Below are 18,986 nucleotides of genomic sequence, written 5' to 3' on the forward strand. Positions count from 1 at the left end.
GCTGAAATATGAGGTATGCTTTTTCAATATGCTAGTTACACTTGTTTTCAAAGATACAAGCTCTAAAACTCTGAAGAGTAAACCATCTCCCAGAGAAAACAACTCAGCCACAGAAAATACATGGGTTCAACACCTCTATAGGATAATGAACTGACCTCTTTTCTCTGTGACACCAATGACATCATGTGCCTGGCACTTGAGTTCACTGACCTTGTTTTGAGACTTTTAAAGTCTTCCCTAATATTATTCAATTTCTCTCCTGTGTGTCATACCCTGAGGACTGTGCCAGATTCTTAGCATAAAAAGCAACTGGAGTCTTTTTCAATTCACTGCTCACTCTTTAATAAGACACCTGCACAAAATGATTGATTTTGATCATGCTATCCTCATCTTAATTTGTCCAAATAATGATCTTAATTTTCTATTGTGACTGCAGCCATGAGATTAAAAGATGCTTGCTCCTTGGAATGTCTACGGCCAAACCACCCTGAACGCGCCCGATCTCGTCTGATCTCGGAAGCTAAGCAGGGTCGGGCCTGGTTAGTACTTGGATGGGAGATGCTTGCTCCTTGGAAGAAAAGCAATGACAAAACTAGACAGCATATTAAAAAGTAGAGACATTGTTCAGGATGGGGAACACATGTACACCCATGGCGGATTCATGTCAACGTATGGCAAAACCAATACAATATTGTAAAGTAAAAAAAAAAAAAATAGAGACATTACTTTGGCTAAAAGTTCTATATAGCTATGGTTTTTCCAGCTGTATGGATGTGAGAGCTAGACAATAAAAAAGACAGCACCAAAGAATTCATGCCTTCTAACTGTGGTGTTAGAGAAGACTCGAGAGTCCTTTGGATAGCAAGGAGATCAAATCAGTTAATTCTAAAGGAAATCAGTCCTGAATATTCATTGGAAGGACTGATGCTGAAGTTGAAACTCCAATACTTGGCCACTTGATTTGAAGAACTGACTCATTGGAAAAGACCCCGATGCTGGGAAAGATGCTGGCAGGAGGAGAAGGGGACGGCAGAGAATGAGATGGTTGGATAGCATCACTGACTCAACCGACATGAGTTTGAGCAAACTCCAGGAGATGGTGAAAGACAGGGAGGCCTGGCATGCTGCAGTTCACGGGGTCACGAAGAGTTGGACATGACTAAGCAACTGATCAACAACAAATTTGTAGTTAAAAACCATCCCACAAAGAAGCTCCAGGCCCAGGTGGCTTCATTGGTGAAAATCAACCAAGCATTTAACAAAGAAATAATACCAATCCTACATAAATTTTTCCAGAAAATTAAAGAAGGAATACCTCCAAATGTATTATCTGAAGCCAGTGTTACTCTGATGCCAAAACCAGACAAAGACATCGCAAGGGAAAAAGTAAGGCAACATAAAAAACCACAAGTCTACATGTCTGATGAGCAAAGATAAAAAATCAGAAGCAGAATTTTAGTAAACTGCAACAAAACATAAAAAGGATAATACATCAAGACCAAGTGGGATTTATCATGGCAGTGGAAAGTTAGTTTAATATTAGAAAGTCAATCAGTCAGTGTAATTTTCCATATTAACAAATTTAAAAAGAAAAATAATAGGATTATCTCAGTGAGCAAATCTTACACAGAGGAACAAAAATTAAAGTTTCTAGACTTCTCTTCAGAAATTACTTCATTCATAAGTCAATGAAGTAACATCCTTAAACTGCTAAAATTAAAAACAAAAACTTGCCAATTTAGAATTCTATACTGAGCAAAACTATCTTTCAAAAATGAAGGAAAAATAAGAAATTTTCAGACAGACACAAACCAAGAGAATTTATCACCAGTACACCTAGACATGAAGAAGTATTAAAGTCTTCTGGGTGGAAGCAAAATAATACAACATGGAAACTGAAATGTACACAAAGGAATGAAGAGCCCTGGAGATGGTATATATGTAAGTAAATAAAAAGAATTTTTTTCTTTTGTAAAAATTTATCTTAATGCAATTAATTGTTTAAAGGAAAAGCAGTAATAGTATATGGTGGGGTTTGTAACCTATGTAAAAGTAAAATGTGTAGCAGCTATAGCCCAAAGTAGAGGATGGGTAAAATGAAAGGATATGCTTCTAAGACTGATACATAATATGAGAAGTAATTTCATTTGACTTTAGCCTGTGGTAAGTTCGGGACACATATTATAAACCTTAGAGCAATCCTCTTTCCCTACTTCCCACCTCAACCACATACAAAAGGACATAACTAATTAGCTGAGTTAATATTAAATGGAATACTAAAAACTACTCAATGCAAAAAAAAAAAGGAGAGAAACAATTAAAAAACAATTTAGACAATAAAGAACAAATAGCAAGATAGTTGATTTAAGTCCAATCAACTCAATAACTATATCAAATGCAAATAGTCTAAACACCCCAATTATAGGACAGAGGTTGTCAGACTTTAAGACCCAGGAGAAGGAAATGGCAACCCATTCCAGGATTCTTGCATGGAAAAGTCCATGGACAGAGGAGCCTGGCGGGCTGCAGTCCATGGGGTTACATGACTGAGCATATGTGTGTAAGGGTTGAGGGAGATGGGTTGGCAGCAACAAACTGGTAGAACTAAAAAAAAAGAAAGACCCAATACTATGTCTTGATAATAAATTCATTTTTATTATTAAGATACATATAGGTTAAAAGTAAAACATTAGAAAAAGATGTATCATGTAAATAGTAAAGAAAGGTGGAATGGGAATATGGGGAGAAGATCACTGGTATATGGCCCATGTAGGGCACATTCTTTCAAAAGTGCCATGAGCAGATTAGACTTTTCAAACAAAAGGGGGCCATTTCCTTCACAGTAAACTTGAAAGATTTTATTTGTTAAAAACAAGATAACAGGCCCCAAATGGAGTCATTGTCCTATGCCCACATTACCAAACCAAGACTTGAATACTTAATTATAGTTTCAGCCTCCTCCAGGAATGGAATTTTAAACCATTCAACCTGGAATTACCCTAGTTATCACTAGTGAGGTTATGTGTCTGATAGACCCTATCAGACTTGACTGCCTGAAGAAAGATGACCTTGCCATAAACCTTTGCCAGTATAGCTTCTTTGTCAGCTAGCTTCTGCTAGCTCTTTCATTTTTTAGAGCTTAAAAAATATGGGCACTTCTCTATTTGCTAGATGGGATACTGCCTGATTTATGCATCACTGAAGAAAGCCATTAACATCTTTACATTTACTCAGTTGAATTAGGCTTTTAAAACACATTCTAAGTCCTCTCAATCTACTTATGAGATCAAATAAGGAGGTGGCTCTTGTGCTGCCATGCTTTTAAGCTGTTTCATGGAGTTAGATATTCCAGGCTTCCCATGTCCACCCTATACCTAACATAAATCTTGCACACAGTAAATGAAGATATGCATATTTAAAAATTCTCATAACCAGTAATGGCAAAATATCACACTAATGAAACTGACCCCAAAGGTGTATATTTATTAATTGGGATTAGTGATGATGAGGAAGCATCTCAGGGAAGGCCAAGTTCATCTTCAAGAGGTATAAGTGGAACATGGTCCCCTAATATTCTCAATACTGCTGTAGCCAATTTTACCCTCAGAAAGATATTTTAGAAAAGACCTATTTACATCTTTAAAACAGCCAAACACAACCTGTTAGCCATTCTGTAGTCCAAGGCCATTTGAGTGACTCATACTTACCAGGAAAGAAAAGAATATGTTTTTTATTTCAATTTTCATAATATGCCTGTTATCAGATGGCTAAGTAAAGCTTCATGAGCTGAGAAACTGGCATTTAGCATAAGTATTCTCTGCAATAGGTTCCAAAGGTCAGAAGAAACTGGTATGAAACATAGTTTTGGGGTACATTGTTTTATGGAGAAGAACTGTTTAGAAAGCTTGGATGAATCCAAATGTTATAAGCTCTACCCATTCATGCTGGAGGAAACCTTTATTTTACATGAAGGGAACTAATTGTCAAAATTTACTTACCAAAACTCAGATATGTAAAGCAATCTTGTCCTATGACTGCATACTCTGGAACCCCTATACTCAAAGTTCGTAGAGGAAAAAAATGCAAGCTTGCCAATTACAGGTTATTCATTGTTACTGATTTTAAAACAGTCTTGTTTGCGGGATAGTCATTCAAAATCCAAAGTACCTTCCAGGGATCTCTCATTTCCTAAGTACATGAGAACTAAGATGCTTTCTCCTACACCTGAATGTCAGCAGAAAAAGAGGAGATCTCTTGAAAGGAGAGGACTTCTTGGATTTACCATACTGGTTTAACCTCATTCTCTTGACTGTATGACTTGTAAACAATTCCTTCACAACAGTCAAGGCCCAGCAGTTCTCACTGATAACACGGTGATCATCTGGGCTCTTGCTCACAAGGCCAGTCCTCCCAGCCTGGCTGCAGCTCCCTCTGGAACCACACCTTGCACAACCACTCCACAGCATTCACTGCAACACAGTTACTTTGATCCCTGACATGGTGGCCCCTCTTTAGCTCCCTAGTCAATATCCTTATCCCATGTAAAAAATTCTACATCCCCTCAGGTCTCAAATAAATCACAAAGATAACTTGCACAATCCAGGGCCATTGGCCTAAGCCATTTCTAGTATATAAATCAGGTGCCACAATGACTGCCAACCATGCTCACCATAAAGGGAAGAAGAAGGGTCTTGCTCTGAGATCTTCCTCAGGTGCACTTTTGCTGATTTTGCTGTATGCTCCATTACCCATTACATTCTATCCTGTGACAGCTATTGATAATGTGTGACAAAATCCAACACCCATTCACGATTTAAAAAAAAAAAAAAAGCAACCCAGAAATACTATGACTCAACAGGGACTTTTTCATCTTAATAAAGAGCACATACAAAAAATTCCACCTAAAATCATACTTAATGGTAAAAGGCTAAAAACTTTCTCCCTAACATTAGGGAAAAGAATCTCCACTCTTTCCACTTTTATTCAACATAGTGCTGGAAATTTCAGCCAGCAAAGTAAGATAAGAATAGAAAAGAAATGTTGTATGTATTGGAATGGTAGAAATAAAACTGCCTCTACATGCAGATGACATGATGATCTACACAGAAAATCCTAAGGAATCTATTGAAAAAAAAAAAAAACTCCTAGATATTTCAAGTGAGATCATTAAGTACTCCGATATAAGATAAGTACACAAAACTCAGTACTTCTATGTAGGAGAAACAGATACATGAAAAGTAAAATTAAATGTATAATACTGTTTATAAATGTTCGAGTAAAAATAAATACTTAGGCAAAACTCTAACAAAACAGGTATAAGATTTATATGCTGAAAATGATAAAATGCTGATGAAATAAATTAAAGATTTAAATAAATGAACTGTTATTTTGTGTTCATAGATTGGAAAATCCAGCATAGTAAAGAAAAGCAGAAAAATAGTGGAAGACAAAAATAAGTATAAAGAACAAGGGCAAAAAATAGAAAAAAGTAACAATTATGGTATATATTTATCCTATTATATTGATACCAATATCAGAAATAAAGAGACATCACTACAGATCCTATGGGCGTTAAATGGATAATAAGGAATGAACTAATTTATGCCCATAAATTTGATAATCTAGATGAAATGGACCAATTCCTAGAAAGAAACAACCTACCAAAACTCATACAAGAAGAAACAATCTGAGAAAACCTGTATATATTAAAGAAATTGAATCAATAATTAATAACCTTTCGAAACAGAAATCACCAGGCCCAGATGGACTCACTGGTGAATTCTACCAACATTTAAAGAATATCAATTCTTTCACATTTTCAGAGGATAGAAACAGAAGGAATACTTATTAGCTCATTCTAGGAGGCCAGCATTTCCATAACACCAAAATTAGAACAAAACATTATAAGAAAAGAAAACTGTAGGCCAACGGCTCTCCTGAACACAGATGCAAAACCCCTCAACAAAATATTATCAAACCAAATCCAACAAAGCATAAAAAGAATTATGCTCCACAATCAAGTGAGATTTATCCCAGGTATGCAAGACTGCTTTCAACATTAAAAAATCTATTGGTATAATTCATCACATCAACAGACAGAAAAATCACATGATCACCATGCTATAGACAAAGAAAGCATTTGCTGAACTCCAACAACCATTTATGACTAAATTTCTCAGTAAAGTAGGAATAGAGGGGGACTGCCTAATCTTGATAAAGTGAAAGTGTTAGTTACTCAGCTAACAGCACAATTAAAGGTGAGAATTTGAAGCTTTCCACTAAGATCAGGGACAAGACAAGGATGTCTCCTCTTGCCACTTTTCAACACTGTACAGGAGGTCATTACAAATGCAATGAGTCAAGGAAAGGACATAAAAGGTATATTCATTGGGAAGGAAGAAATAAAACACTCTTATTTGCAGATTACATCATAATCTGGGTTTTCTACAAATCCAAAAGAATTGACAAAAACCTCCTGTAACTAATAAGCAATTATAGAAAATTTGCAGGATACAAGGTTAATACACAAAAGTCAATTTACTTCCTATATACCAACAATGAAAAAATGGAATGTGAAATTAAAAACACAATACCATTTACATTGAAAAAGTGAAAGCGTTAAGCATTCAGTCCCTATGGACTGTAGCCCACCAGGCTCCTCTGTCCATGAAATTCTCCAGGCAAGAATACTGAACTATAGCCTGCCAGGCTCCTCTATCCATGGAATTTTCCAAGCAAGAATACTGGAGTGAGTAGCCATTCCCTTCTCCAAGGGATCTTTCTGACCCAGGATCTTTCTGAACCTGGGTCTCCAGCATTGCAGGCAGATTCTTTACTCTGTGGGTCACCAGGGAAGCCCAGCTATTTACATTAGTGCCCCTAAAAATGAAATGCTTGGGTATAAACCTAACAAAGTACGTACAAGATCTAGGTAGAGAAAAAATGGAAAACTCTGATGTGTGAAATTTTAAAAAGAACTAAACAAATTAAACACATTCATATTCACGGATTGGAAGACAATATTATCAGAATATCAGTTCTTCCCAACTTGATCTATAGATTCAATGCAATCCCAATTCAAATCCTGGCAAGTTAAGACCAAATGGATTCTAAGGTTTACAGTGAGACACAAAAACAAACAAAACCTCAGAATACACAACACAATACTGAAGGAAAATAACTAAGTTGTAAAATTTATACTACCTGATATTAAGACTTACTTTAAAGCTAAAATAATCAAGACAGTGTGGTACTGACGAAAGAACAGACAAACAGGTCAAGGGCATAAAATAGCCCAGAAGTAGAAACAGAAATATTTCTAAATATTTTTGGGCTTTCTAAAATAGAGAGCCCAGAAATAGACCCACATAAATAGAGTCAACTAATCTTTGGCAAAGGAGCAAAGACAAAACCACGGAGCAAAGAAAACCTCTTACTAGACAACCACACTCAAAAAAAGAGAATCTAGACTCAGGCTTTACACCCTTCATAAAAACTGACTCACAGTGTTCATAGATCTAGATGTAAAATGTAAAATTATAAAACTCCTAGAAGAGAACACAGAAGAAAATCTAAATGACCCTGGGTATGGTGCTGACTTTTAAGATACTACACCAAATATAAGATCCATAAAAGAAATAATTGAAATGAAGAAATAAATGAAGAAATAAATGAAATAAAAGAAATGAAGCTAGACTTCACTAAAAGTAAAAAAAAAAAAATCTGTTCTGTGAAAGGCAATATAAAGAGAATAAGAGGATAAGCGACAGACTGGCAGAAAATATTTGCAAAAGACACATCTGATAAAGGACTGTTATCCAAAATATACAAAGAACTCCTGAAAATTCAACAATAATAAAACAAGGGGGACTTCCCTGGTGGTCCAGTGGTTAGGACTCACTGCTTGCACTGACTTGGCCTCGTTCCTGGTTGGGGAACTAAGATCCTGCAAGCTTCTTAGCGCAGTCCCTCCCACACTCAAGGAAGAAAAAGAAAACGACTCCATTCTATGTATGTGTAACTGAATCACTTTGCTGTACTGCAGAAATTAATACAACACTGTAAATAAACTATACTTGAATAAATAAATTTTAGAAAGCAAACAAATAACTCACTTAAAAAATGGGCCAAAGACTTCAACAGATAATTCACCAAGAAACTATACAGATAATTCACCAAGAAACTATACAGAGAAGCATATGAAAGGATGCTTTACCTCATATGTCATCAGGGAAATGTAAATGAAAACAACAAGATACTTATTAGAATATAGGCCAAAATCCAGAACATTGGCACATCAAATGCTGACAAGAATATGGGGCCAAAGACACTCTCACTCACTGCTGTTGGGAATACAGCATGTTACCCCCACTCTGGAAGACAGCTTGGCAGTGTCTTGCAAAATTAAACACATGCTTACCATGTGACCCAGCAATCATGCACCTTGGTATTTACCTAAAGGAGATGAAAATGTATGTCTACACAAAAACCTGGCCATAGAGTTTATAGGAGCTTTTTTTGTGATTGCCAAACTTGGAAGCAGACAAGATGTCCTTCTGTAAGTCAATGGATAAATAAACTGTGGTACATCCAGACAACAGAATATTATTCAGCACTAAAAAGAAATAAAAAGCATAAAAAGACATGGAGGAACCTTAAATGCATATTGCTAAGTGAAAGAAGCCATGCTGAAAAGGTAATATACTATATGATTCCAACTATGTGACATATGAAAAGGCAAAACCATGAAGGCAATGAAAAGATCTGTGGTTGCTGGGCAGAGTGGATGGTGAGAAGATGAATAGGCAGAGAACAGGATTTTTAGAGCAGTGAAAATACTCTGTATGATAATATAATGATGGATATGTCATACATTAGATCAAACATAGAATGCACAACACCAAAAGTGAACCCTAAGGTAAACTATATATTTCTATAGATTCATCCTTAGTTTTAAAAAAAAGTGTCATTCTAATGAGTGCCTGATCATGGGGGGAGGTTATGCATGTGTTGGGGTAGGGGAGAGATGAAGAATCTCTATACTTCCCTCTAAATTTTGTTCTAAACCTAAAACTTCTCTTAAAAAGAAAAAGTCTCTCTCTTAAAAAAAAGAATGCTTAGACATGACACCAAAAGTATGTTCTATTAAACATTTTTGATAAACTGGACTTCTTTCAAATTAAAACTTTTTGCTCTCTGAAAGACCTTACTAAGAAGATTAAGAGACAAGCTACAGACTAGGAGAATGATATTTGTAAGCGATATATCTCACACTGGACTCAGATGTAGAATATATAAAGAAATAACAGAACTCAACAGTAAAGAAACAAAACAACTCAATTAGAAAATGGACAAAAGACACTAAGAGACATTTCACTGAAATGATATAAAGATAGCAAATAAGCATGAAAAATGATTATCTGCAGCGATTGTTAAAAAATACAAATTTCCAAACCCTCACTCAAAACTCACTGCTCTAGAAATGTTTTGCTTTTGAAATTTTTAAATGGTCAAAAATACACATAAAATTCACCATCTTAACCATTTTAACGTATAACATTGAGTGGTGTTAAGTACATTCACATTGTTGTACAACCAGTCTCCAGAATTCTCATCTTGCAAAACTAAAATTCTATACTCATCAAACAAAAACTCTCCATGCCACCAGCCCCTAGCAGCTACCATTCTACTTTATCATTCTATAAATCTGACTGTTCTAGGTCCCTTATATAATGTCCTCAGGATTCATCTGTGTAGTAGCATGTGTCAGAATTGCCTTCATTTTTAAGGCTGAAAAATATTTCATTGTGAGTCTATACCACATTTTGTTTCTTCCCTTCATCCATAAATTGATACTTGGGTTCTTCTACCTTATAGCTCCTGTGAAAACAGTTGCTATGAACATCATCATACTGGTCTGGCAATTTTGAGGGTGTACCCCTGGAATCTGCATGTTTAACAAGCTCCTCTGGGGCTTCTGATGCACCTTGAAGTGTGAACCACATTGCAATGCAAGATTTCCCAAAGCATAGATGGAGAAAGATTTTTGGTAACCCTCAGACACACTATTACATAGATCAGGCTCACACATGATAAAGTCAGTCCTTTCTCAGTTTTACGAATCATTCTGATTAGGTCAAGAGAAAGCATTGGCTTGGTGTTATTTGTCTTGAACAACTAATTCTAATTTCCCTTTTTAACAAAGAGACAAGTCTTCCTATTCAAAGCCTTCAGATCCTTCAGCAGGCAATAATAATAGATTAAATATATTAACAATGTTTTGTTTTGTTGTATTTGTGCCATTTCTTTCTATAAATTTCAAGTGGTTTTCCATCTATAACATGATACAGAGTGGCTTCAACAAATCTACTTAACATTTATGCTTAAATCAAGAAACTTTTTAAGTAAATAATGTGGCCAGAGATGGGCTTCCCTGGTGGCTCAATGGTAAAGAAACTGCCTGCAATGCAGCAGGAGATGCAGGTTGAATCCCTGGGTGGGGAAGATTGGAGGAGGGCATGGCAAACCCACTCCAGTATTCTTGCCTGGGAAATCCATGGACGGAGGAGCCTGGTGGGCTACAGTCCATGGGGTCACAAAGAGTCAGATATGACTGAAATGACTGAGCACACACCGCCAGAGATATGTGAATACAGCAAAATCTGGAAACAGTCACATGCCAGCAAATGAAGCTTGGGAAATACTGCTTAGAGGGACATTAGCCTTTGGATCTTGCTCTCAACCTTCCACACATGGAAGATGCACATGTTCAAGGCATCCAGTAGATGGATCCTATGGCAGAAACGTAAAGTTACCTGTCAAGTAGAAAAAGGCTGAGAATGAGTAGAAAGCATCCCCTGCAACTTCTGAAGCTAGAAAATCGTCACGTAAACTTTACAAGTCAAATAGTGATGCTCTTTGTATTTCCTGGATTGACTTTCTCTCTTTCCTTGTGTGTGTGTGTGTGTTCGCTAAGCTGCTTCAGTCGTGTCAGACTCTTCGCAACCCCATGGACTGTAGCCCACCAGGCTCCTCCATTCATGGGATTCTCCAAGCAAGAATACTGGAGTGGGTTGCCATGCCCTCCTCCAGGGGATCTTCCTGACCCAGGGATCCAAGCCACATCTCTCTTCCCTTAGAGTTGAGTAAAATTATTTAAAAACATTAGCCTGTCTGGACTGTGATAAGAGACCATCTAGGAGCAGAAATAAACACGTCCCAACCACTGTGGCTGGACTTAGAGACACCCAAGAAAAATGTGAAGACAGTATTTCTTCACATGGAGAAATAGTCTTAGAATTTTAACTACCAGGAATGTGACAGGTTCCATGCTTAGATAACAGGAGACTGTGCCTAATCATAATACCCCAGCTAGTGATAGTGGCCACCACTACATGGCTTATATACCAGTCACGATCCCCCTTTTCCCATTCAACTCTCACAACATTCTAAAGGTTGACATTTATTACGTCTATTCGATGAAAGAGGCAACTCAGAGAGGTGAAGAGACCACCTCAAGTCACACAGTTCAGACTCACACCTGTTGAGCTCCCAAATTCTGCCCCATCACAAGTCATCGTTTTGTTCAGGGTCTTTGTGACCTTGGCTTCAAGTGTGACTGCAGGTTTCTCTTCTTCCTGGTTTCAGAGGCAGAGACTCGAGAACAACTTCCAGGCAACTGCTCCTCTCAGATGCCACAGTTCCGGAGCTGCACCTAAGTCTGTGAACATCTGTAGGACTTCATTAAATTTTCTGCTTATTTGAATTTGAATGCTATCAAAATACAGTTTCTAGTTTCCACTAGAGTTGGCAGCACAATAGAAAAATGGAAAGGGACTTTCCTTTCCTGTGTCTGCTAAGGCAGTTGTCCGGGCCATAGCCTCATTAAGGCTCATTAAGACAGGAGGAAGGAAGAGAGTGGTGAACAGATGAAAATTTACTGACAGCAGAAAACACTGTCAGATAGGTGTGCAGAAAACATCCCCTTTTTCAGTCATTTCAAAAGGTTTCCAGAACCCCGTGTAAGTACAGTATCGCATGACCCTCCTGAGAAACTTTTCAAAACTATTCCCCAAGCATTGATGCATTTTTAAGAGAAAAATCAAGCATGCTGTCCTTAAAAACAAAAGTTACAGATTACACATCCACCTAGGCCAGCTTGTTAAAAACTTATTTTAAATCCCTGAAGTTTTGAAAATAGTTCAGGAGACGATTTAGGGGGTAATTTAGTGGGTTTCTTTCCCTCAGAGAACATCTGAGAACATTTTCTCTAATAATAAAGGGAAAAGTACATGCAGTTGTGTAAACCGCAAATGCTCCACGGGTACGTGAGTGAAGCAGGGCTCACAACTTTGGGGGAAAAACAAACAGTTTCCCCGGCGCTTGTCTGAGGTCAGGGATGTGGTCCCAGAGCGTGGCAAGAGGCAGTTCTTGAGCTGGAAACATTCCGCGTGGGAGACACTATCGCAGAAGAGTGTAAAGAGAACACGCGTGTGCTCTTGGGCTTGCAGGCTGAGGGGAGGTCCTCTGTCATCGCTTTTACTTCTCTTGAACGCCGGCACAGGGCCGGTCAAAGAGCAGGGGATGCCGGCTGCTCACCAGCAAAGCGACACGCGGGGCCGGGCAGGGGTGGGAGGGCAGGAATGAAAGGTGATTCTTAAGTTTTGGGAGAACCTTGGCAAAAAAGAAAAAGCGATGACACAAACAGCCCGGACATGTGTCTCTCTGTTGCAAAAGCAGCAGTTGGGGCGCCTCCAGTTAACAGAGGCACAGCAGGAAAAGAGCAGAAGGACGCTAAGGAGGAAGAGCCTCAAGGGTGCTCCAGTGCTGAGCTTCAACTCTAACGCGGGCGAATCACCCGAGGACCTCCGTTAAAATGCATATTCGGATCCCCTTGGGCGAGGTTGGGCCCAAGCGTCTGCGTTTCTAACAAGCTCCCAGACAGTACACCTATCGCTGGTCCGCGGACCAAACTTTGAGTAGCAAGGGGTTTACTCGTCGCCCTGAGGATAATCTGGATTAGAGAACGTCCAGAATTAGAGGTAAAGGGGTTCTCTGAAGAGGACAAGAAAATTAAAAGGGACAACGATAGGAACAATCTGGATGGGCAGGGATGGAGGCTGAAACCTGGCCGGAAGAAGCACCACAGTCTCCAAAGCCTGTTATTCCGAGCAGTTTCTGGAGGGATGGGAGGAAGGAGGCGCTCCTCCTCTGACTCTGGAAGAAAACGTCGCGAGGGCTGGGCTGGCGATCTTTGCGGAGGGCCAAGAGATGCGCCCCGAGGCAGCCAGACCCGCAGCCCGCGCGGGGGCCCTCGGGCGGGGGGTCGACGGGGCCCGGGCCGGCCCGCCCTTACCTGCGCTCACCCTGGTCCGTGTAGAGGTTGAGGAAGAGGCCCTCCCTGGTGTCCTGGCTCACGGCGCCGGAGAAGCCGAGCTGCAGCTCATAGAGGCTCCCGGGCTGCAGGGCGTCGCCGAGCTCCAGCACCAGGTACTGCATGTCCACCGCGAGCCACCTCTCCACTACAGATACCCGGCCCGCGGAGGCGTCTCCAGCGTCCGGGGACAGGGGTCCGCGCACGGCGGCGCTCTCACAGTCCAGGAAGAGGCTGTGTAGCAGCAGCCGCGCGGTGGCCGCGGTGCAGCGCACCGTGATGTTCACGCGGCCCGTGAAGCGCAACGCGGACGCCGACAGGTCATCCGGCCGCAGCCGCGGCCACAGCTCCAGCTCGTAGTGCAGCGGCACGAGCCAGGGTGGCAGGCGCAGCTGGTCCCAGGGCCCCGGAGGTCGCCGGTTGCTCCGGGTGGCCGCCACGTCGGGCTCCGCAGTGGGGCCGGGCTGCGCGGTCGGCTCCTGCTGGCCGGGGAGGGAGGGCGCGGCAGCCGGAGCCCCGCGGTCCCGGAGCTCCGACGGCGGGGCGCGCGCGCAGTGGCCGTACAGCGAGGCGAGCACGGCCAGCGCCAGCAGGAGCGCGGCGGCCAGCCCCGCCAGCAGCAGGGCCACCGCGCGGCTCACGTAGAAGCCGGAGCTTGCAGGGGGTCCCATGGCCGCGGCCCGGGGTGGGGGGGACGCGGGCGTTCGGACCCCCGGGCCTGAGCGCTCAGGGATGGGACTCCTTCCCCTCCTCTCGAGCACCGTCCCTCCCTCCTCCTCGAGGACACGCGAGAGAGTGGTTGGGACCACAGCTTCCCCTCCCAACTAATCGGATCCAGGTCCTCTGCCCACCCACCCTCCGCCCCCTGCAAGGGCCGGGGGAGGAGGCGGACGCGCGCAAACAAGCGCGCGCGCCTCTTGGAGTCCGCCGCGAAAGAATCGGCGCGGTCGGACCAGACTGGAATGGGGGCATCTCTGACGGGGGTACTTGGATTCATGGGGTTTGTTGAGCGTGCCCCGGTGTGGTAGCGAGTGCTGTCGCAAAAGAGACGGTTACAGAGGACCCTCAGCCCCTGGCCCGCAGTGATGAGCTTGGGCCGCACACCTGCCGCCGCCCACCTGGGGATTCTTGCGCTAGGAGACGAGGTGGCGACAGGACCGGGACTTTGGAGGACAGGCTCTGAGATGCTCCTCCAAGATACCGTCCCTCTGTCTGAACTAACTTCCGGAACTAAATATTTGGCCCTACATTAGCTTTCTAGATAAGTTCGGGACTCACGCGGTCCAGACACAAGAGCGAGGTTGAAAACAAAGGCAAGGGTGTCAAGGGCCCCAGCTTGGGAAGTGGGGCTGGAAGAGGGGACCACAAACAGGCAAAGCAGCGTGGCGCCTGCGTCTCCAGGTGAAGGCTGCTTTGCTTCGGGAAGAGACCAGGCATAAAGCTGTCTCTCGGCTCTGCAACTGCCAGGGATGGGCTTTCAGGACTGGAGCCCGGACTAGCTCCCCACACCCTGCCTGGGGCAAAGGACGCCCTGCTTTCGAAACCGACTGGTTTCAAGTACAGGGAACGGGACAGTCCGGCGGTTAGCCTTTCCACTTGAAAACGGCCGGCTGGAGCTCGTTTCCCAGGCGGTGCCCTGGTCGGTGAGGTCTTTGGCGTCCTGGGCATCTGTTTGCTGTTTACCGGATGCTTCCGGGGGAGTTCCGCGCGCTGTGAGCCGGGTTCCCACCTACGTGCCGCGCTCCAGTCAACTGGGAAGACCCAGGAGGCGCTGGGGAAGAGGGAGGGGAGGTGGGTGAAGATTCTGCTCCGGACATACCCCATCTTTACACTCCTTCGGTGTTTTTGTTTTTATAGAATGAAGAGAATTTTTTTTGTCTTCGCAGCCATAAAAAAGTCTTCGCTTTTCTGCTTGGATCCGTATCTTCATTCCAGTGAGGAAGCCCTTTCACCAGAGGTCAGAGACGGGGTAACCCGAAGTGCTTCTCCTGGGCCGTGTGATCTTCGCAGTTCCTCGAACTGAAATTAATCACGTTAACAAAAAGACCACTGGAACAAGACTTAACACCAAGCTTGTGCAATGGTTGTGCTGTGATTACAGGTAGGGTTACTTTCTTCAGAGACGGAATAACCATATTTAAAAATAATTAGGTCATCTGTTTTGCATATAGGGTTATCGTTACCATCTTTCTAAATTCCATATATATGTTTAGCCTCCAACTAATAAAAATAAAAAAAGAAAGAAAGGTAATCAACAAGAAAAAGAATAAAATAGTTAAAAATAATTAGGATCACGTGCACCATTCTCAGACGATTCTGGGAAGCAGTGAGGGAGGAGAAGCTCCTTTCCTTACCCTGGGCAGGACAGCAGCCAGGCTGTCAGAATTGTGAGCTCCTGAGCTAGGAAGGCCCTCTGGGTGTAGGTCATTGCCAGATGGGGATTGCCACAGATATGGAGCTAATTAATTATTGGCCTTACCATTCCCTAGACAATTTTTTGAAACATTTTGATGGATTCCAGACTTCCAAGGGAAGGTTAAGAAACAAAGGATAGAAAAGAAAAGAGAAGAAAGGAAATGGAAAGAGTAGAAAGAAAAAGAGTCAGTAACAAAACTACTTCACGTTAGAGCTGTCCCTCCCCTCATTTTTAAATTGAAAACTCTACTGAAAAGTGTATACGTGGATCTAATTATTTAATTCCGCTTCTCTAATATCATTGAAGAAGCTGAGATTGGCTGCCACATAAAAAGCTAAAAAGTGATAAAATCATGTCAGGTGGTTGAGCAATTTAAATATCTTATTAAAGGGAAAATAGTTCTGATAAACCATTAATGTCACTAAAAAGAAGTTGCAAAATAACATACTGGTTGAGTCATGCTTACGTTAATTTTCAAAGGACTGGAAAATACTGTTATATGCAATATTTGACATTTTCATGAAAGAGCAGTTTTGGGACACAGCTCAACTGCCGGGAAAACAGTTACTAGAAAATTAAAAAAAAAAAAAAAGTTTTAATGAGTTGCTCAGAAAATCAGCTAAAGCACTGATTCACACTGGGGGTGCCTTGGTGTCCCCCTCCCCTGGACATTTGGCGATGTTTAGAGACATATTGGTCGTCACAGTGTTTCAGGGGTGGTGCGATTGGTACTGGTGGGTAGAGGCCAGCGATACTGCTAGGCTGCCTGCAAGGCACGGGACAGTCTCCTCCAGTGAAGACATACGCCGCCCCTTCAGAAATCCTAAGCTAAGCAATAATCCAAGCCTTTTCTATGCCACCCAAGTGAAACTTCTCCCTTGTATCTGTGTCTCTTTTACTTTCATTAATATTTATGTTTATTGTTTGGCATGTCAATTATTTTTCCATTTTTTTTCTTGGTATTTATTATAGGCCTCCATAATACTTTATTATCCCTCTTGGGCCACATGACCTAGCTTTTATTTTCCCTTTTTCTTCATTTACTTTGAAATTTTAATTTTTTGAATGGGAATATTCATAAGTTTCAAAATCAAAACAATATGAAAATTTGTATCTTGCTTCCATTACTTCCATAGTTAATCATTTAAATAGGTTTTTTGTATTCTTTCAATATTTTGTTACTCAAATCAAGCAAATACAATTATATACCCTTGTATTGCTCCTCTTTACTACATCAAAGACATAGTATACTAACTATGCAATTCTGAACCTTACATTTTCATTTAACAATATATCCTGGATGTCTTTTCATATCAGTCCACAGATATCTTTCATGTTCCTTTCTGTAGCTGCATGCTATTATACTGTATGTACATACCATTGCCAATATATTCCAGTTTGGCTATTTGAAAGGATTCACCAGCTTTCACAGAGAATTTTCATTTAGGCTTTTATTTAAAGGAAAACTAATATGGTGCAGGAAGAGAAAGAGGAGACAGGCAAGCATTGGAAGTCTGATCGACCTGCCATATGCAAGCTCCTCAAGGGCCCTTATTTGTCTAAGTGGGCCATTCCATGTCACCAACTAAAAACCACTAAGGTCTGGGAAAGGAATCTTATTTACAGAGGGCTCAAAGGACAAACTCTTAGGGAGGCTCTTGAAATAATCAAGCTAGGTTAGTCAGACCATAAATCCAGTTGTAAACTATCAGTAAAGAAACTGACCTAAGGGTCTCCTGAGAAAATTTTAGACCTCAATCAACACATCATAAATTGATCAAGAGTCAAAAATCAGATACCCAGAAAGAAGCCAGAGCCAGGATCACTGAAAGTCTTCTCCATGAAACCAATATGAACACTGGAAACATGGTCAGAATTAACTATTTCAGAACTCAAGAAAGGAACCAAAAGCTTGCAGCCATTAAGGGAGGGTTTGTTCAAGAAAAACAGTCAAATTTCAGTTAAAAAAAAAAAACCAGTGAGCTTTATGGCATTTTAACTTGCTTTGTCCTCATTTCCCCCTCCTCAGTTCTGCAGTAGACTTAAAAATCAACAACCTGGTATTGTGGTGAAAACCAGCGGTCTGGCAACCTGTCAACGAAGCATAAAAGTGTTAAATTCCTTTAAAGCCTCATTCTGAGAGAACTGTCATTTATTTGAATTATCTAGTGATTCCCTGGAAGACTTTACTGTCCTGGGTGTCTTTATTGACTTGACTCAGGGGTGGTTCAGTACAAACAGCCTTTCCCCAGGGGCAGTGGTTGACAATAAAAATAGGCAATTGTTTAACATTGCAACTGCCTGGGTGGGCAAGCAATTGAGGCAAACTTGAAGCTCAATAGAAAGCCTAAAGGAAAAATTCAGGAATTAGATACCTATGGGAGCTTTGAAAGCTCCAACATATTCCTGAAAATCAAGAGGGCCACATGCACGTATTCAGCTATGCACATGACCATGCTCAGACAGGAAATGAAAAGGCCCTAAACACTCACATCTGGCTAATCTTGAGGCACTGCTCAAGGCTGATGTGCAGGCTATGGCAGAATTGCCAACTCTCCACCTGAGTATTAAAAGGATGCCTCGACACATACAGAGAACCGCTTGGCAAAAACTGAGGAATGCACTGATTCTAGGTTTTTAAGGAAACCTTTGTCTAACTGTCAGCTGACCAAAAAGCTTACTGAACATAGACGTCAGTGGATACTATAGCAAAGAATACAGACTTTACTGAATTAGTTTAGAAAAGTGTTTAAGCAAACAAATGACAACAACAACAGCAAACCCTGAAGAAGCAATAAAATATTTTTTCAGAGTTTTCACATTATGTAAAATATATTTCCATCAGAAAAGTTATGAGAAATCCAAAGAAACAAGAAAATATGCCCATACACAGGGGTGAAAATAGTCAATAGAAAATGTTCCTAAGGACTTTTAAAATTTGGCCTTAAGAGACAAATACTTAAAATTAGCTATTTTAAATATGTTAAAAGAACCAAAGGAAACCATGTTTGAAAAACTAGAGGAAAGTATGGAAATGATATCTCATCAGATAGAGAATGTAAAAAATGAGATAGAAATTCTTTAAAAAACACCAAATAGAAACTTTGAAGTTAGAAGTACAATAACTAAAATAAGAACTTCACTGGAGGAGTTCAAGAGCAGTTTTCAAGCAGGAAGGAGACAGAATCAATGAAATTA

The 18,986-nt window shown here is 41.1% G+C and overlaps 1 protein-coding gene across 1 annotated transcript in view; it reads right to left on the reverse strand.

Moving 5' to 3' along the window:
• LVRN (laeverin) overlaps positions 1 to 14,043 on the reverse strand; it is a 67,909-nt gene extending 53,866 nt beyond the window's left edge. The window contains exon 1 of the mRNA XM_061158523.1: positions 13,355 to 14,043. Coding sequence (XP_061014506.1) covers positions 13,355 to 14,043 — 689 coding nt within the window. The remainder of the gene's footprint in view (positions 1 to 13,354) is intronic.
• Between the last annotated feature and the right edge of the window lie 4,943 nt (positions 14,044 to 18,986).

The sequence above is a fragment of the Dama dama genome, chromosome 12, assembly GCF_033118175.1.
Source record: "Dama dama isolate Ldn47 chromosome 12, ASM3311817v1, whole genome shotgun sequence".
NCBI classification, from domain to species: domain Eukaryota; kingdom Metazoa; phylum Chordata; class Mammalia; order Artiodactyla; family Cervidae; genus Dama; species Dama dama.